General features: G+C 37.6%; 1 protein-coding gene across 3 annotated transcripts in view; it reads right to left on the reverse strand.

The window, feature by feature from the left end:
- Nucleotides 1–266: 266 nt before the first annotated feature.
- The window catches only part of opn7b (opsin 7, group member b), a 78,179-nt gene continuing 56,889 nt past the window's right edge, over nucleotides 267–21,556 (reverse strand). For all 3 annotated transcript variants that reach the window (XM_040007813.1, XM_040007812.1, XM_040007815.1), the window contains 5 exons: nucleotides 13,580–13,667; nucleotides 13,331–13,493; nucleotides 12,010–12,137; nucleotides 3,230–3,564; nucleotides 267–3,124 (listed from right to left, as the gene is read on the reverse strand). In XM_040007813.1, coding sequence (XP_039863747.1) covers nucleotides 2,624–3,124; nucleotides 3,230–3,564; nucleotides 12,010–12,137; nucleotides 13,331–13,493; nucleotides 13,580–13,667 — 1,215 coding nt within the window. In that variant the 3' untranslated portion in view covers nucleotides 267–2,623. The remainder of the gene's footprint in view (nucleotides 3,125–3,229; nucleotides 3,565–12,009; nucleotides 12,138–13,330; nucleotides 13,494–13,579; nucleotides 13,668–21,556) is intronic.

Consider the following 21,556-nt stretch of genomic DNA (forward strand, 5'->3'; position numbering starts at 1 on the left):
TTTGTGTGTGTGTGCGCACTTGTGTGTAAACTGCACAGAACTGCAGTCTTCGGTCTCAGCCTTTCTGTAAGAAAGGAATCGTGGTATCAAAGTCATGCCAGTTAATCACAAGTTGCACTCCAGCACATCTAATTAATTTTGCCCATGGCAGGTCGTTTTGTACTTTTGAGTTGATGGCCTATGCTGTCGGGAGGGAGGGGGTATAAAATTGCTTGTTGGACAAACATTTCAGTTAACCTCATCCATCCTCACTATGCTTTTTTTTTATTTTTATTTTTTTATTAAAATAATGTTGATGGGTGCTGAGGCAAAGCCTTGTGTCTCTCACATTAAAAACAAGCAAAAGAAGTACTAAAGGCAAGCGTTCTATCCACAGGCAGGCTTTTTTCTCCCATTTTGTTAAAATGGCTCTGATTAAAAGATCGCTCAGCTTTATCACAATTTTGGGTCTTAGTCTCATAGGTTTGGTGCTCAGTGAAGCCAGTAATAATAACACACTAACTTGTTTATTTGCGGAAATTTGGAACAGGACAACATTTTTTTAGTACCCTGATTAAAGCCTCTTTCCAAGCCTTAAGGCAACCAAAGATAATGAAAAAGTTTGTTTTCCTAAAGTGCTTGTTTTAAACCAAATAACCATCTCACTTTTTCCTTGGCTAGTTGGGCTACATTGTAGAGATGCTTCTGTGACATGAAAAAAAAAAAATCCTAACCCAAAATATGAAAAATAAGCTTCTAAGTTCTAAATGCTGCAGGTGTTTTTTTTTTTTCATTTTATTTATTTATTTTTTCTTCTTCCTTTTGAAAAGAATGAAAATATGACCCAGCTCTGCCACCAAAGGCAACCTTATAATCCCAGGCTTGGAATTCAAGATAAATAAATCATCAATCAGCCTTTTAATGAGTCTTTTCCACAGTTAATATCATAAAAGATACTAATTCATTTGCAGCAGAAATTCTGCACAAAGAAATTTCTTTTTGCTCTTTCAAACTGGTCTTCAGAAACTGCTAAAACCACCCAAACAGAATCACTGACAGAGTTCGATGTAGTTCTGATCACAAACAGGTAGTGTCCATAAGTATTTGGACAGTGTTTTCTTTTTTTTGGCAATTTTGCCTCTGCACACCATCACGGTGAGTTTTAAATCAGACAAGAAGTTTAACAAAAGTAACTGCAATAACCTAAAGTTTAAGTTCAGAAATTACAGTCATTTTTATTGTATTGTATTTTATTTTATTTTTTTCAATTTTATATGTCCCCCAATTTTAGAGGCTCAAATGTAACTGGACGATTTACTGTCAAAAGGTTTCATGCCCAGATGAGACCTGTTCCATCGTTACTCTACGACAAATTAAAACTGATGAAAGAATTGGAGTTAATTGCTGAACATGCTTTTTGGTAGCTGTTCACTCTAAATGTTGATATTTTCATTGTACATTAGGCTAAAAAGTCATATAAAATCTATCAGAGAGATAGTCTAAGGAGCTTGGAAAGAAAGTGGCTGAACTTCTTTAAGTTTTGTGAAGATGTTGCATGAAGACTTTTCACCTCTTCAGTTCTGAACTTCAGAACTGAAGGAGCGGCTTGGATGACAGGTGAAAGACCTTCACAAAGAAGTCCAGTTGCTTACTTTCCAATCTCCTTAGACTGCCATGACCTGGATTACTGAGAACCTACACGGACATATCAGAAAAAACATTAAAACCAGTGAAATCAACAACCTGGTGACGTCCATGTTCTAGATTTCAGCCAATGATTGACTGCAACGTATTTTCATCGAAGTATTGAAAACAATAAAATTATGTTAGTTAGTCCAATTACTTTTGAGTCACTGAAAAAGGGCTTATTATAAAAAATGGCTGAAATGCCTAAACAGCTGACACTCTCCACTCCATCAAAATCTTCTTGCCTGGACAGAGGTGACTAGGAAAAATGGAAATAGAAGACAACATCTCCTCCCTGCAGATGTACCTTCTGGACAAAAAGGTGGCTCACCAAGCCAAATCTTTCCCTAAGTGCTTTGTATTAACACCCAAAGTGTCTGCTTTAACTATAGGAGTAGAGGTTTTGATTTCTCCTCGACAATGAGGTGAAAGCACTCTTTTCATTTTAGATACAACAACAAAGACAACAACAACAATAACAATAACCCTGTGGTCCTTCAATTTGAGGCATACATAAATACATAATATTTAAATACAGTACTCGTAATAAACAGATAAAGTGTGGTTCAGGGAGTAGGAAGTTTCATCGTCAGTTCCTCCCTCCAAGCCCAGCGTAAAATGACTTGCATGGTGACTCTTCAGTCTTGGTTTACACTTGAACTGATCACATAATTGCTGACACTTGTTCATTTGACCTGATAAAATGCTGATGCACACACCAGTGAAATGTTTGGCTTGCTTATCCTCCTGTATTGGCTTTTAACCACATATTTTTTTTTGGCAGTATCACATATTTGAGGCATGAAAGTAGTTTTAAACTTTTTTTTCTTTTAAATCAGTCTTACCATTTTTGTTTGTTTGATTGCATTTTCACTTTCCCCCCCCAACTTGCACTTACTGTTATTTGGGCTTCATTCGTGCCACTTTTTGCTTCATACTTCATTTTCCACTTGTTCCTCTAGAGAAAGTCACTCTGCATCTCATTGGAGAGCTGGCTGACAGCCACTTCACTGTGTGCGGATCCTTGAAGAATCCTGGCGGTTTGCTGAGGACTGTAGTCTATACAATTTTCTCTATTACCGTTGTCTGTTTCTGGGCAAGGACAGTGTCTGCAGGTCCTGTGGTTCTCTGGTAACCCATTGGATAACCTTGTAGAGTTGCATTCTTCTTTGTGATGGGACTGCCTGCAAATTCCCTTCTCTGCAGAGCCACCCTGGCACAAACATCCACAGAGTCTCCTTCTGCAATTCGCTACATCTCGACACAAGGACTTGCGAAAATTGGGCTTGAAAGCCAGGTAGACGATAGGGTTGTAAAGGGTGGAGGACTTGGCAAAGATAGCTGCCACAGCAAAAGCTATAGGTGGTACAGTTGTTGAGTTACCAAACGCTGCCCACATGGACACAATAGCATATGGACTCCATGCTGTCAGGAAACCGATGCAAACTGCCACTGAAAGCTAAAAAATAGACACAACACAGCAAATAACATGCAATGCAAACATGAATTCATGAAGGAAATAATATTTAGTATAAGTCATTTGAAAAGAAAATAATGCACGTACCTTAACGATAAGCGTTTGTGCATTGGTGATCTTGTTCTGTGGGGACATATGCTGCTGCACAGCCTGGTGTGAGCCACGGACAGTCAGCAGGATGAATGTGTAGGAAAGAAAAATTATAGTGCAGGGCAAAATATAGCAGAAGAAGAAGAGACAGATGATGTAGCTCATAGCTGCAGAATTATAGTTCGGCGCATGCCAGTTGATGCAGCATGCTGTACCATAAGGCTCAGGCCCGTACTCTCCCCAGCCCGACAGGGGACCGACAGCAAAGACTCCAGCGTAGCACCAGATGCCTGCAACCAGCAGGCATGCATGGACATATGAAAACTTGTTACCTAAAGACGAGTGTGAGAAGGCAGAGGGAGGACAAGAGAAAAGAGTTTTAGAATTGATTATTGACAGATAAGGACATAAAGAAGATATAGTAGACTCCATTTAAGATACACTGTGATTTATTAACATACTACAAGTAGTACTGCACTTATCCAGCAAATAAGGGGCTCAGAAAAAAATGCCAAAACAACCCTGGCAACTAGTGATGTGTGATACCACTGATTTCCTTTCCGATCCGATACCAAGTAAAATTCAGGGTGGTATCGGTGATACTGATCCGATACCGATACTTTGTACAAAAACGTATTTTATTTATTGTATCTTTTACTGTATCTCAAATTATAGCTTCATAATGATTACGGGACATCAGACTACTTGTCCTTATCGCTTAATAATGCAGAATTATCATATAGAAATAAAAAAACTGAAGTTGTGCCTATTTGAAAATGTTGCCTGCAGCACTAAAGGACTCCGTGAGAGACGTCTGTCTCGCCCTAGCAGCACCTGTCCCTCTCCTCCTCTTCAGTTTGCCTCAACATACACTCGTCATATTCTGTGATATGGTTTACTGTGAGGTGTTTGACGAGGTTAGTGGTGTTGCCACAACACCTCACTGTCTTGCCACATGTATCGCAAACCACGTCTCGGCTGTTTGTGGAGGTAAAATACGTCCACGCATGACTCCATTTACGCTCAGTCATTGTTGTGAGTGCGCACGCCAAGGGGCTGCGACACATTTATACAGCCGTATTTCGCACATGACTATGAAAGGCAGAACAGGAAGTAGTTCCTTCAAAAGTAGACAATTATATAGTTTCTTTCCACTGTGTTCCTGTTAAAGATAAACTACAAATTTACCCTAAATTACCAAAATATCGATATTTTAATATGAGAATCGATTCTAGAACATAAATGACTGGTATCGGAGGAATCGATATTTCAGTATTGATTCGCACATCACTACTGGCAACACTCTTCTAAAGTTGTTGTGAGTGAAGTGAAGATGAGAACAGAGGAAACCTTACTCATGACACCACACAGCCCCTTCAGCAGGATGCCAGCCCTTTTTTATGGTTCAAGCTGATGGTGGGGGGTCATTTTTCCCCAAGGCACTCACTCAACTGTGTCAGCAATTACAGTTGTCTTTTATCTGATTTTGGCCACCCCTTTCCCAATCAGAACTCCAGCTATCCACGTGGCACATGAAGGAATTATTATTTCTAAGAAAGTCCACAACTCTCCCTTTTATAGTCTAGCCCACTGGAAGCTATTAGAATCATTCTTACATAAAGTAGCGTGAGACCAAGGATTTCTGAGGCACAAATATGTTGGAGGCTTGCTCTGAGTCAATAAATTACACTTATTCTTGGTCTAACCTTCTGCTAGCAGATGAGATAAGTTGGTGTGAAACTCCTGTCACTGCATGTTTGCAATTATTGTCTGGATCCAAACATCCACATTGTTTTGTTTGTGTGCTTGTTTGACTAGGAGGGCTGTGTAACAGTGTACAAAAGCAAGAAAACAACACATTTGAACAAAGTTTCTTGCAGGAAAAAATATATGACAGTGTAATTATTTGTGCTCATTTGCATTTCAAACACATTTGCTTGTGAAGCTTGTAGTCTCTTGGCTTTTATTTTCTGCATTATAGACTGCGCGCCACTGAAAAACAGACAAGAGCTATTTCATAACACAGCCTTCAATTATAATGTGCCTATTAGCCAAAGTTAGGACAAATCCTGAAATATCTGCATCATATACTGTAAGTGGACACTTTTCATTAGATGTATATAATCTCCACCTGCATCTCATAACTCATCCGGCAGCACTACATTAGTTTTGTGCTCTCTGTGCTCTTTTTTCCATTTGTTTTGATTTTGTTTCTTGAACAGCTTGACCTGCTTTTCTATTATATTATAGTACTAGAACATGCCTGTTAGGCAGGGTTTTATTTAGTGGACTATAAAGATGATCGATGCAGCCCCCAGTTCTGTGATCCCTGCAGTGTGTATGGGCAAGTGCGCAAAGGATATAAATGAGAATATTGCTTAAATCTGGCACTTAATCAGCACACCCATTCATCGAGTGAGGATAGTAATAAGGGTTCCTAATTAAAACTAAATTACAGGTTATCAATTAATTTATGCCTGCATATTCAGTGTTTTTTAAAATTATGATTTATGAATTATAAATTATGAATTATAGTCAAGTGCTGCTTCGGATTATCAAAGTTTCAAATATTAAAGAAAAGGATGGTTTAATGAAGCACATAAAAGTAAATGATAAGTCTTGAAAATTAACCTTTATCAACCATGAATTCAGTGCTTTTTGGATGTGCAAACGGTGTATTGAAATGTTACACTGACCCAGAATCAGCTATTTGTGCTGGTTTGGCTTAGTCATAGACAACTGTGTAGAACAACAAATTCTCAGAGCCCACAGAACGTAACTGTGCTTTTTAACATTTTGTGGAGGAGTGCAGCAGCAGAATTTCCCTCAGTTTATAGTTTCCCATAAAACCCTGGGTTTCTATGGATTCAAGAGGAAAGGGCACCATATTACCATCAGATTTGTAGCAGTACAAACACCAGCATGATGGTGAGAACTAAAGAGGTAAAATCCAGGATTAAAAACAAAATGCTAACTGTGAATAAATAATATATATGACACAATGAAATTTTAACTGGTTTATACTGTCCAGCTACACAAACATGAATGTTGCAATAAATGTTTCTCTTCCCTAATTCTGTTCCTGTTTTTAGAATTTAATTTCAAAACTTTAGCATTTCTAAATCTGGTCTTGTTTTCAATAATCGGTCTACTTTTACTCTTTTACTGCTGCTAATTAGCAAATAGCTGAACCCTTTTAGTTGTGACTGGAAAAAAATCTCATTATTCTATCTGAACTCATTGGGAATTTTATCTAAAACTTTTAGACTATGGATGCAAACCCACAAATAAAAGAAGGTGAGTAGAAGTATGATTAGTGAAGCTTCGCATAGCAATAACACTGAGAGCAGATGATCTAAGAGACTGTTGGTATATATTGAAAAAATTAAAATTACTCACTTTAACCTGTGTGAAGAGCTGATGCTTTGAAGAAGAAACTATTATTATTATTATTATTATTATTATTGTTGTTGTTGTTGTTGTGCAGCCAACTCTATGATTACCTTAAGTACTTGTATGAATACGAAGCAGACCTTGAGTTAAGCTAATACAGATAAATAATAAAGAAACGGTGAAGAGGTTTGAAAGTGAACACGTAAGGACCATCGTAGCTGAACTAAAAGAGCTTTCAGACAATCCTGGCAAACAGTTTTGAAAGCTTGAGATCAAGGAATCAACACCTTGATTTTTAACCCAGAATAAAGATGCCTTTGATGCTTTCATGATATTTAGGTAACTGAAATACTGAAATGTTACATTCATTACAGTTTTTAAGAACAATTACCAGTTTTTCTATAACAAATCATACTGATCTGAAGTGGTAAAAATGCACATGTGAACAACTAACATTTTAAAACACACAATGAATGACAGGAAACACAAACTTTTATGTATTAAAGTTATTTGGATTCATTCAAGTCATCTATAGAAGCCTTTCTTGCTGCTAAAGCTGCAGTCATTAGTTGTTTTCGGACAATGACACATTTTGTGTTGTAATTTCTGTCTTTGTACACACCAGAGTGGATGATTAAATAAATTGTGAAAAAAGCGCAGACTTTCAGCTTTAATTCAAGGGGCTTAACAAAACCATTAAAATAGTACAGCTACTTCTGGCCTTCATAATCTTCAGTGTAACTACTAATATAAACCTTGAGGAAACCCTCTTGTTATCCAGTCATGAAGACATATATTGACTATAGACATATCTTGATTATAAACCTTGACAATGACACGCAAACTACCGTGGAGATGGAAGAGTTTTTCTTAACCATGGAAATAATTCTGTCATCACGCACTTTAGTTCTCTTCTGTGGTCTCTCATGCCTTTTGGCTGTTGAGCTGAGCAGTGCATTCCTTCTTTTAAAAAATATACCAAACATTGAAACCTTTGCTTCAGGAGCATAAATCTGATGGTTTATTTAGATTTTTCAACCTATAGATAACCCCTGTCACTTACATCGACAACTCTTGGGATTGTTTATTGAGAATTCCAGTGGAAATATATCACTAGAATTTTCAACACCAAATTTTCAAATTTTTGGAATAATAAGTTAATGAAATACTTTTTTTAAACTCTCTAAATTAAAGCTGAAAGTTTCAATCACATCTAAAATGTTAAAATTAAAATGCAATGTGGTCCAAGGAAGGTGAACTGATGAAGCAACAGTGGGGACATTGGTGCCCATCTCTTCTAGGAAAAGAAAATGACTCAGGTTTCAGTACTGTACTATCCTGTAAAAGACCAACACAACTCTGAATTTATTAGTAATCCCTACAAGAATGAAGCTAAGCATGCTGCCAATAAATTGTGAATAATTGTGTATTTTTCAAGTATAAGACCTTGTTGGAAAATACATGTTTAAAGATGGGGAACATTTGAAGGCCCAACAAACATCTTCTTCAATAAATATGATGCAGCTGCAAGATGTTATAGCCTTGAAAATTAACATTACGGCAGCATGCCCCCTTACACTGTGTAATGAACTCTTGAGTTGCTGGTGTACTTTGATTAGTCTCTTTTTCCAGAATCAAGGATTTTGCCTTCGGGGAGGGGGGGGGCAACAAACATCATTATTAACAAGGATCAATATGGGCAAAGCCAAACTTCAAAATAATTACTGTCAAAAAAATAATACTCATAATATTTGTGCCTAGTGCCTAGTTTGTTGGTAAATGTGTAATTTTTTAATGTGGGCTAGAGCTACCATAGAGTGAGAGGAGGAGTACACCCTGGATAGGTGACCTATTCATTTATTAAACTTGTGTACTGTGTTACAGTACACAGTAGCTTCTTGTACAACATAGAATTTCACATCTATATGAGCAGGTTATAGAGTTAGATTACGAGATTAAAAGTGACATTTATGAGAACTGTCAGTGTCAGGAATAATGTCACTTTGCATAGTGTGTCGTGGTCTGGGTGGTTTCCCACAGCATCGGCTCCTCCCCACTGGGTGGAGTCTTTGTTGTTCCTCACCTGATGGCAATCGTACCAGCAGTATTTATGACCGGCGCACTCAACTGGTCTTCGCCAGATTATCTGCCAACTTTAGTCAGTTCTCGGCCTCACGTCTGTATTAACCTTATTTCCTCTGTTTTCTCGTCAGCCTCTGAAACCCACCTACCAAGCTCTCCTGGATACAAGTTTGCAGCCGCCGGTAATCCCTCCCCATTTTGGAACTGCCGTTCTCTCCTGCCTACCTCCCTGCATTGCATGCAGCACCCACCTGGACCTCTCCTGCCTCCCCCCTCCACGCAACCCCCACCTGCAAGCTTGTAAGACAGCTCAGTGTATTATCCTTAGATTTACTCGCAGCCCTCTGTGGGATTCCCCTGACTGCTCTCTCCTCTGTTTCAGTGCCCTGGCCCGCCACAGTTTCCCCTGCCCAGTACCTGCACCCAGTTATCCCTGCCATCTAGTTATAGTCACAGTATTTTCTCTCGCCTCAGACATCTAGTTTATGTTCATTAATTCTAGTCTGCAATTTCTGTTAGCCTCTGAGCATTGTAAATAAAGTCTCTTTTCGTTACACCACACCTCTGGCCTCCGGGTTTGAAACTGCACTTGAGTCCATCCCATTTCCACGGGCCACTGCGCCATGACATAGTGGCCTTAACAACATGTTAGGACATGTTGTTAGGGCCACATTATTCATAATTTAAACATATACATATATCACACAGAACCTTCGGGGATGTATGATACAGAATAAGAAAAAAACCCTTCTGAAACATTAACTTGTCTTGGTCTTCTTAGAGCTAAGGAGGAATTAAGCAATATCTACACTGGAAGCAATTTGGACCAGAGACCATTTGGTGACTTCAAGTGACTATTGAGTAAATGGAAATAACTACTGGTGATGTGAATGTGGCAGGATCACAGATACATTTTTCCCAACTTTCAGGCAAACAATTGGTAAATAGTTTGGTTTTTGCACTTTTTTCTATCCCCAAGTGCTTTCTATCTAACTGTGATGGATGCATGCAACCACACAACTGAGATACTTAGTCCTTCCTGGTTTGGCTGAAAGAGGAGGCTGAGGGTGGAGCTGGTTTAAATGCAGAAGCCAATAAAGTGGACTGGACCATCTATTGTGATCATGCAGGGGGAATGGGGTTCTTCTTGAATGATGGTTATCTGTTATCTCTTTAGTTTTCACCTTTGGTGTATATAATGGTTTATTCATTTGCTATATAACTGGAGCTGTTTCTCATTTGGGCAGGTCAGTTTGTTGAGTTATGTGATTTTTGAGTAGCGGTCTGTGAAGTTAACCTCTTTTATGGGCCCACTTGGTTCTTAAAAACTTTATTTTTTGTTATTTTGAATTTTTGTAATCATCTTGTCCATTTTTTTGAAGATTACATTTGTGCCTGTGTGTTCCTGGCTGCTTGGATCATGACACTAACATTCACATTCTCATGAATCTATAGATCAACAAAAATGCAGACCAAACTCCTAAGCTACAGCCAGCCCTTTGATTCCTTGACCAAGTCAAATAAATAAGGTAAGGTATTTAGTGGCTAAGAGGCCAAATGCGGATATCAGATATGACTTGTTCATCCTAAACTGTAACAAGAATGGAACAAAGTGTTTAATCATGTCATTCAATGAAGAGAGAAGAAATATCTGTTAAATGTGCAGGATTGAAACAGGGAAAAAAAAAGAGATGCATTAGCTTGGTCTCATTCCAAGGGCATGAAACATTGATGTTGGGTCAATTTGGTAGCATCTCACAGATATGCTCCACGTGCCATTTTTTTGTCAGTGCCTTATGTGCACAGTCTAGGCAGCAGTGAGACAAACCTCTCACTCACATGTTTGTAATAGACTCCTGCATATCATTTTAATGGAAGGGGTAAACATGCATTGAGGTAATTTCCAGTGCCAAAGCCTATTTTCTCTATCTTTGCCTAAGGAAGTACTCTATACAGCACAACCTAACCAATGAGTTAAGTCCATCCATTCATTCATCCACTCAATCAAATTCAGGGCTGGAGCCTATCCCAGCTGTCTTAGGAGAAGAGGCACCCTGGGCCGGGACAGGTTTCCAGTCTGTCACAGACCTAACAGTAGAGACAACCACTCACATTCACACCTATGAGCAATTTAGATTTACCAGTTGACCCCAATAATTGGATTTCTTTGGACTGTGAGAGAAGCCAGAGAGAACCCACACAAGCACAGGGAGATGCACATGCAAACTCCACACAGAAAGGCCCTGGCCTGATGGTGGAATTGAACTCAGGACTGTCTTGATGTGAGGCACCAGTGAGTCAGGTGAGAATAAAAAATAGCCACAAATGAAACAAATAAAAGGGTTAAAACAAAGCCAAAGCTCCAAACTCAAATATCCAAAAGGAGTATAAACAAGAAACTAGCATACTCCACCACCACTCCTCTCAATGCAGACTTTTTCTAGTAACATCCAATAATGCTGCTGCTTTGGCAGCCACTTAAAAAGCAACAACGACAACAAAAAAGAACAAAACAAAACACCTTCTGGGTTTGTTTGTGATGTTATCTGCGTCTAACAAAAGAATATTACTTGATGCACTGCAATGTGTATGTGTTTGGAGTGTATGTTGTCTCTCTATGCTTTTCTTTCTCTCTTCTTCTCATACTCCCCAATGGCTACAGCAGATTGCTCTCCCTCCCTGAGTCTGGGTCTGCCAGAGGTCTCTTCCTGTTAAAATGAGTTCTTCATTCCCACTGCTGCCAAGTGGCTGCCGGGATAGTTGGATTGTTGGGGGGCCTTGGAATAATACTGTAGAGTCTTTAGTTACAATATAAAGCATCATGAAATAATTATTGTGAAGTGATACTGGAAAGAGGCAGGGACACTTGCATCTTATGCCTGAGAACTCCCATAGAGAAACAGTTTGACACAGCAAAGTAGTTCATGTGAGTGAGTGAGCATAAGTTTGGTTGTGATTCAAAATGAGTTGCAGAATGAAAAAAATGTTAAATGGAAAACACCTGAAAACTTGCTAAAAGGTTTCTGTAGATCATCCATGGAAAACAACCAATAATGGAATTACATTTCAAGCAAACTCACTGGGATCACACATGCCATTAAAGCGACTCACACAGAATCTTATTTCACTGGTTTCACAATAACCCTAAACAACCATGTCTTTGATTTTCTTCATTGCCTCAGTTTGGGTCATTCTCGCAGGTCACTAAATTCCTTAGTGTTAAAATAGTGCATTGTTTCACTATTACGATAATAACTTTATGCTGAATTGCAATGTAAAGCATTAAAAACTGGTGTTGTTACCGTAGTTAGGACAGCAGACTTTGAGCCAGCAGACACAGGAGAGCACCGTTAGGTTGGTCAGACTGCACAGGCCAAACAAAACACCACAAAAGGCATACACAGTACAGGCTGTCTCATTAAACAACCACCTGAATGGAAAGAGAAAGAAAACAGAACATGTGTTACTGTGTGATATTAAGTGAGGGTTTGCCTGCAAATTCCCTTTGGTGAATTTCAGTCAATGAGACTGCAATACATTTTCTGGTCTCCTGGGTCATATTCAACTGTAGCATGCGGTGAAGCACTCTGACCCAATAATGGTGCATATGACAGCTATCAGCAGCAAATGGTCAGAGAATAAGACAGCAGGCAGACAATCATAAGAAGAGACAGAAGACAGACAAAGGTATTATGTAGGATGCATGAACAAAGGAGACATAAATGCTTTCCACATTATCTAAAACATTTTTATCAGTGCAACACAAAGAAAATATTACAAAAATAGGAAACATGTTATTGTCCAAAGCTCAATGACAGTGGAATTAAAAAGACATTTGCATTGTTTATTGTTTTTTGCACAAATACTACTTAAAATCATACACCTGGAAACTTCACACAGAGTTAAACTGAAAATTCTGGCTTTTCATCTGCACTACACAGGGCCTTGCTATGCTACTTGTGTCTTTTTCAGCATTTTTTCCAACCTTGAGTAGCATCTGTAGTCATCTTTTCAGGCTGCAGTTGGGCTCAACAACCTTGTAAAGCCTCAGAGGCAAAACTCTGGCCAAAAAGTCAGAAATCACTTACTGCTTCTTCCCAAGGTCTATGCTGTGAGCACACAGCAAGAATTACAAACAAAAATGATCTCAAAATTAGAATATCAACGTTTTCATAAATGTGGAGGGTTTTTTCAAATTTTGATTGTTGAAGTGACAATATCAGATATACCATTAATGTGTTGCAAATCTAGCATGATAGTATATTTCCACCTCCATTTTATACAAATGGAAAAATCACAAAATCCTTTAAAAATGCATTTATTTGTATTTTATCGGTCGTATCCATAAACAATCAAATATGATAATTTTATGTCTGCAAGCATCTGCTTACAAAACCTTAATTTGTCTTTTAATGTATGTCGTAAACTACTGCTCAGGCTGTTAAAGCCCTGGTTTTCGTCGGCAGCTACAGCCTTGCTTTACAAACCACTCCTCTAACCTCACTCTTCATCTGTCTTTTTCCTTCTATCCTTGTCTCTCATGAAGATAAAAATGTGAAGATGACATAAAAGAGGACTAGATGAAATTTGAAAAAAAAATTGAAAACCTGAATTCTCACTCACATGTGTGTGTAGGTTGAAGGTATTGCAAATGGAAACAAGGTTACGGTCATGCTCAGGTCACTGATGGACAGGTTTACCACAAAGAACTCTGCTGGCTTCAAGGAGGACTTCTTTCTATAGGCCACGAACAGCAGGATGCCATTTCCAAGCACCGACAGCACACCTAGGACACAGAGCAATATAATGTAAAGAGCTGAAGAATTTGAGTCCACATTAAAAGGATTGACCTTGGGGGGATAAATCACTCACCAAAAATGGTGTAGAGAGTTCCCATGAGGAAGTCATTGTCTTTTGATATTTTAGACATGAACAGAAATGTTTCGGAGGCATTTCCCATCTAGAACAAAAAGGGAAAAACAGACAGGTATAATAAAAAGGAAGAAAAACACAGAATATGTGTTTTCACCCTCAGGCATAAAAAAACACAAAGCAAAAAACACAACGGCAAAAATATCTGCATTAAAATGTTACATACTGACATCTTTGGAGGATTGAACACAACAACAAAATAATTCACCCTGATCAACACTGTGTAAATAGGAGGCCATATCAAGCATATTTCATCATTTACATCAGACAGTCATTAAACATATCAGCCACATAAGTAAGAATTCCTTGAAGTTGATGTGTTGGAGGGCAAAAATGGATAAGGATTGTAACTTAAGGTGACTTTACATGGGTCAAGTCATGTTGGGGGCTGCTACTAATTTTCATGGTTAGTACCTTCCAAAACTTGTCCAAGGAAGATCAACTGATGAAGCAACAACGGGGACATTGGTGCCCAAGGAAAAGAGTGCCAAAACTGCATACTGCAAACCATTTTGTTTCACACTTAAATGTGCTTGTGATGGACATCAGGACTAGACCATAGGTCAACGAAAGACAGTGAGGGTGGTCTGATGAGTCATGTAATTCTTTTTCAGTATGTTTACAGGCATGCTGCTGAAGTGCTGGCTTGTCCTTTCAGTTCTCCAGATGTTAGCCTGCTCATGCATCCATTGGATGTGCAAAAAAGTTACCCTTGTAACTTATTTTTCTTGCTATACTTCAAGAGACCAAAAGTCTTTTGGTTGCATATTGTGATTCTACTGAAGAATAGGCAAGTGGCTTTAATGCTTCCCCCTGCTTCTTTTTGAAACCTTCAGAAAATTCGCGCAGTCTCATCAAAGACTAGAGCAGAGAAGAGAACAGAAGATGGTGCAGAAATCCGATGCCACCCTTCACTTCATAATCACTCTTATCTTGAAAGGCCGGCAGAGATGTGCATACACAGCATGACCCACTGCCAATACAGTTTTCATTGTGACCAACACAAGTTGCTGAGGTAAGCTTTCTACAGAAAATTATGGGCGGAGATAAGATGGAAATATATTCATAGCCTTTCTATTTACTCAATTACTTCACCTGTACTGAGGGGCACAGGCAAGTTAAATCACCTGGGGTTAAGAGTTGAGCTGCTTGTGTATAAATCCCTATAACCATTCACACTAGAATTTATCTTCAAAGAGCCAGAGATTTCTTTGTGTGGGTTTTCTAATTCAATTTTATGTGGCCCTTATGTGGCCAAGCATAGCTTGTAAGTAGATACAGTCCTGCTCAAGTTTGTGTGTAAGTGTAAACACTTGCTGTAGTATTTGCATAAGTATTGAGATATGCAATTTCAGTATTTAATATGATTTTTTTCTCATAAACTGCTGGATGTAATATGTGACAAGCTGTAGTTACTACATCAGCTGATATGTATACTTTCAAGCCAGCCATGTTTTGTGACATATGATTTTTCGCCTTTTCCCTTTTCATTTGTTTTTTAAGATTAAATAGAAATATGACCTGAAACATCATATTTTAAAGTCCTAAAAGTTAAATGTGAGAACCTAATTAATCAAATTATGTGAAACCATTACACTTGTTCATCTACCTAAGAAAAATAATTATACACTTCACGTTTGCAAAGGGCCATAATAAGTGAATCCCAGATTTATCAGTATGTTTGGTTAAATTAGAATTAGGTGTTTTCAATGGCACTAGTGACAACTGTTCGTAGGAAACAATTTTTATTTAAGAAAGAAGGCTCTAATAAAATTTGATCTTCGCTTCATACCATGATGGAAAAAAAGGAGAAGGCTGGTCACATAGTTGATAAATACTCCACTTAGACAGGGTATACACATGAAGGAAATTCAAGACTATTGATCTGCTCTTCATGAGCGATCAAACGTCACTCCAGAAAGAGTTCACAAGGAACTACAAGCCTGTCCCATATTTGCTAATGTTCATGTGTCAATAATCGTGAGAATACTGAGCAACAATAAAGCACTGCGTCCCAAAAAAGAGCACATGTGCACATCTGTTTTCTGCTAAAAATGAAATGATAGGCTTTTGGAATAATGTTTTGAGGACTGATGAGACAGTAATAGAACGTATTGTCTTATGTCTGGGGAAAGTAAACCACTGCATTCCCATTTGTGGAAAATGGTAATGGTTTTCAGCCTGGAGCTTGAACACAGAGCAAGTTGGAGCAGGTTATACTGTATGTGGAGCATAGGCTACCATAGTGATATATCCTAGAGTGATCTACCCGAAGATACCAGACTAACGGTCTAACCCTGCCACACACTACAGGCCCATTTTGAAACGGACAGCTGTAACTGAACCTTGACAGGGTCGTACAATTTGAAGGTGGAATAGAAGACAATACTAAAATAAAACTAAAAATGGGGAACAAGTATAATTGGGTGGACAGTAGCCAAAAGAGGGATGGTAACCAGGGAGTCAGGGACCAAGCTGAGAATTAAAAAGTTGATTGATACAAATTTGTTTTTCAGAGATTCTAAAAAAAAAAAGAGGCAATCTTTTTTTGCATGTTTTATAATCAGGTGCAGAGAATGGTGGTTCAATTTTTGTATGATGAGCAGATAGCTGATTACAGTTTTTAGTGACGAAGAAAATGGTCAGCATGCAAACACAGAGGTATAAAGGAACCCAGAGTGAATGTATGCTGACCTCAAGTCCAGTAGCGAGAGCAAGAGGAAAATACTTACCAATGAACAGCAGAATTAATGAATTAATGAAAATAAGTTGATGAACTTCTAGTGCATGAACTTCTTCAAATTAAGATGCATTTTTTAATATTCATTGAAAACAAAGTGGTTTTTTTTTCCTCTTGATAAGTGAACAATTACATAATAACAATTACTGTTAGCAAAAATAATTGTTAAATTGTCATCATCACTGAACACGTTGCTGTTAAAAAACAAAAACAAATTCTGCTTTATAGCTTGTCTTTTTATTCCATTCATGTAATGTGATCCCAAAGCAAAAGTATGCTGCATTTCCAGTCTCCTTGATTGACCTGAAATTTCAGAATCAGTTCAATAATCCACAGAATGCTTAAGTCTTCTGCTTCTCATTCTCCTTCATCTCAACCTGACTCAAGTTTGACGACTTATCACCAAGGCAGCACCAAATGGATATCTCACACATGAAAAAAAACAAATGCATATTTATACCCTTTTCCTGTTTCGCGTAAAGCAAAACATCCCAAGACACAGCATTTGAAAATGAATGATGGAATAAATGTGCTCTTGTTGTGCACTCAGACTTTCAGACTACATTTTATGTGCAGTTCTGAGTATGTGCAACAAGTTAAGTGTACATGGGAGCCAAGCCAAACTTCCATTAAGGTTTTTTATGCCTTAATGAATAAACACTGAATATTCAGCATTCAGACATTTGTATTCAGACTTCATACCATGGCTGGACTATCAGCAAGTTGATTCTAAATGTTTGCAAATGATAAAAAAAAATACTCTACCATCACATGTTGGAACAAAGTTTGTGCTAAAGCAAGGATATTTTCACATGGGCTGTCTATAACTATGGCCCGAAGGGAGGTAAACTACTGTACTGGTCAACCTGAGTTGTTTGTGACTGCGATTATGGGTCATGAATGAGGAGATACTAATGATTTTATTGGCTAAAAAGAAGAAATAGTTGGTTAGGGTACATGAGAAGATGTGAGTTTGGACAAACAAATAGGTATGGACAAATACTTTATTTGTAACACTTGGGTGTTGCTGTTCACTCTCCGTTATATCATTTAAAATTTATATTATTCTTAATAAAAAAGTGTGTTGGTAGCTCTGGTTTCAAAAACATATATTTCAATTGGCAGTCTGTTCAGGAAATGAACCATTTAAATGAAGAATGTGGCAAAATTGAAAAGATCAAATAATGACATACAGCATACCTGGGCCTCAGAGACGCAGCTATGCAGACCTTCTCTACTAAAATGTTAACAATTTGGTGTGATCCATTTTTAAAACATTTTCATGTTTGTTTTGGTTCTTTTGACGAGTTATTAATATTTGTTATTGCAGTAAAGTACTGCAGCTATAAAGTCAGACCATCTACAGGTTTAGTTGATAAGAAGCCTGATGCACTCAAACAGCATTATCGAGTGGAGGAAATACTGTAAACTACACAATCTTTTAGCTTACAATCACCTATTACTCTTCAGGAGGAATGAAAGATTCATATATATGCAATTTTTTAGCACAAAATATTAGGAAAAATGTTTTCTGTTACCATCTATAATTATTTATGAGTAAACTAAGAAACTACACCACAAAGTCAGGTAAGACACAAATAGCAGGAATTTCCACCGAGATTACTTGAAATCATATCACCACCTCTCTGTCATTATATTATTGTATTATTAAATAATTCAGGTTCATCTTGTTGATCATTTCAGGTCTTGGGCTACTAGAATGACACATTATTTAGGTTACAACTAAATATTACAAAAAATCTAGCTGTTGTCAGTAATAACAAGCAAATGAAGTAGAAGCTGTACTTCATATATTTGTTATAAACCCAAACCCAAAACAAAAGCAACAAGGTTGCTCATTGTTTCAGCATAATAGGTGGTTTATGTCAGGTCTGAAAGATACCTAATAGCAGGGCTGAGCATCTGGGGTTGCCTAAGAAATAGATTAGAAAAGTTGTAAATGAATTCTTTACACAAGACAGGATTTGAAGGTTTCTTTATTGAAAAGATAAAATTGAAGGTTTTCTTTAGCACGCAAACAAACAAAACAAAACAAAACAAGAAACAAAACAAACAAACAAACATCTTTGCTACTGCAGAAGATTTATCCAAAAAAAAAAAAAAAATAAAAAAAAATAAAAGAAATCAGACTACCATCTAAATCTATTGGGTCTACTGCTGAAGATTTCTAAATCCCTCATCTTTAATTGCATGTTTATGCTTTTGCATATAGTTTGAAAAGAGCCAAAGAACTGACTGTTCAGTTTTTGTCAGACTCTCATAGGAAACAAATATAATAGTAGCTGCAGATTTGGAGCCAAGTTATGCAGTTATTCTCAAACAATTTCAAAATGTGAGAATATAAGCAGTGAAATGACTGGACTTTGCATTGCTGCCACAAGATCTGGGCAAATTAGGCACTGAGCTGACCATGAATTCAGGTCAAAGTTCCTCTACAGCAATGTGAAAGACTGATATGGAAAAATAATACTTCAAGTTATTGCTGCTAAAAGTGCCTGTTAGTGTTCTTAGATTTCCATACACTGCTTTTGTACATTGGCTTAGTTTTTGTTAAATAAATAATCACACTGTGGATCAGATATTTTCTTATATGTCGTAATATGTAAAACTTTAGAATTAATGGAAGGTGTAGTTTCTTTTTAACCATGGTTATACGTACTGGTTTTACCTTGAAAGATCAATAATGGAAATGTTCCACGTTAGGTTCTCTCTTTCTATATTTTAGCAATTTATTGGCAGTCTTGAGTATGAGAATGACAAGCACTGGCACTGGAAGCTGATCTATATCAAGCATGCTGATTTATGGAGGTGATTTATGGATTATATGTTATCAGTGAGACCAGTATGAAGGTTCATAAGATCTCACAGAATGTGATAGTTTAGTGTGAAACCATTTCCTTAAATCGGGGTCACATCTAACAGAAAACAACTCTCTGCTGACTTTTTATCAACACTGTGAAGGGTGCTAAAACTGTCTTGACTTCAGCTTGCCCTCTTTCCATACAAGTGACAAGCTTCAAAACAGAAGTACTGTACACACACACAGAGAGAGAGAGAGAGAGACACACACACACACACACACACACACACACACAGAACAGACCTTCACATGACACCACGTCTGCCTGTCTTTGTGATTATTTACGTTACCTCCCACTTCCTCCCTTTTACAATCTGCTCTTCTTGCGGCAATGTCAGGGGTACAAGGGGCAAGACTGGATTAGCAGTCTGAGAAGATGAAGTCAAGGCAGAGACACTTAAAATGAGAAAATGAAAGGGGAGGGACGTACAGCAAGATAGGAATGCATGCTCACCCCCATTAGTTTGAAAAGGGAAAGTGCAATAAAATGTAAGAGAAAGTCATAACATGATTGTCAGCTTCTAGCCGAGTTGTGGAATTGGAGCTAATCACTGTAGAGAACGTCTTGGACAGCTTAAGCCTTGCTGTCACACAACCGGAACTTACAGTCTTCACGAATTACATGTACAGACACAAGGTTCAACAACAAAGAGCGAGGGCAAAATTTTCAAGGAGACAAAGGGAGGTGGAAATGTTATAAAAGGATTGTAGGCTGGGACAAATAGGCAAGGACAAGTGTAGGATGAGGGAAATCCTATAACTGAAATTGTCAGAAGCATCGAGGGCAGAATGATGGAGATTAGTCAGAAGAAATATGAGACAAAGAGAAAATTTTGTAGAAATGAAAACATCCAAGCAACTCTCACATATCATTGAATCCCCTTGTGGAAAGAAAAGTGATTAAGAGAGCTGGACACTAAAGAGTCCAGCTTTTCTTCTGAAGTTATTTGGAAAACAGATGACTGTTTCTCATTCACTGATCCCCTGAGTCTGATATCAAAGACAGCAGTAGGGGAATAACAAGTTGCACATATTTGAATTTGCAAGTCTTGAGTCTTTGGAATAGTGGTGTTTAGCTCTCTATGGCATGGCGTCGCTCTCAGGCAACAAACCACATTTATTTGATGAAAAGAGTTTGACCTTTGACCTGAGTGTTTATTCTTCAGGAACCAAATCTGCACAGGATGCAATGTCAGCTACTTCTAACGCTAATATCATTTTTGAAATAAGTATACAAAAACATATGTGCGTGTACATGAATATATGAAGAAGAATATTTTGGTGTTTTAAAGACAGATTTTGATTTCATTTATTTATTCAAATAGCATATTTTTTTAACCTTTGTGTTCCAACATTATGCAGTTGGAACACTTTTTTAGGGCAATGATGCTGAAGCAGTCAGTGATTGATATATAAATCCCAAGAACCCCAAGCTTCTAAAAATGAGGGTGAAATATTTTTTTCTCAGAAAAAGACAAAAACAAAATTTAAATCGTAGCTTTGAAGATTAGCAAAACCAGCCTTTCTTGAGTTGTTTATAATACTGTAAATTGCTTTATTTGTTCTTATATATGCTGCATGTAACAGACAATACATTTAACTCTACATATCTTGTTTCTCAGCAACACTGTGCTTTAATGTTACTCGCTACTGTGATAAGGACAGCGTAAATAAACAACATCACATTTTCCTGAGTGAAATGCTTGATTCACAATGAATAAAATTATCTAGGGAAGAGCTATTACACACATGATTGAATTAGCATTAGTGTTGCTCATAATTAAAACATGCTAATAAGAGGCAACCTGCTAACAGATAAATTGATGTTTTGTTTTGGAAGAAATTACTGCTTTAATCACTTTTGGTAACATGTAGTCTTCAATTGTTTGCCTTCTTTCTTCTTTGTACAAAGGGTTTTGATATTACATACTGAGATTCTGCAACCTTCTATGCCTGTGTTGTTAATTTTAAACTATCAAAGAACTTATTGATTATTGGTTTAATCATTACTGAAGTATTATAACAGAATAGGATTTGCATGTAAATTCTATGTTCACTTTTCAACATTTCTTTTTTTATCATCTTCTATATGTGGTGTGTATATGTTAAAATTGCTGTGACATCCCTTATGCCCCAGTTATGCAGGCCTAGCGACTGGTTAACTACTGCCTGGTCATCACTGGTTGCTAGGAAAATGTTTATTCCCTGACCGGTTGGGAAGTGGTTGTGGGAGGTTGCTAGCAGTAGCTAGGTGAACTCAATCACAAAGGAAGAATACAATGTTGCACTGAAAACC

This window comes from Simochromis diagramma, unplaced genomic scaffold (assembly GCF_900408965.1).
Source record: "Simochromis diagramma unplaced genomic scaffold, fSimDia1.1 OVJJ01000545.1, whole genome shotgun sequence".
Lineage (NCBI taxonomy): Eukaryota > Metazoa > Chordata > Actinopteri > Cichliformes > Cichlidae > Simochromis > Simochromis diagramma.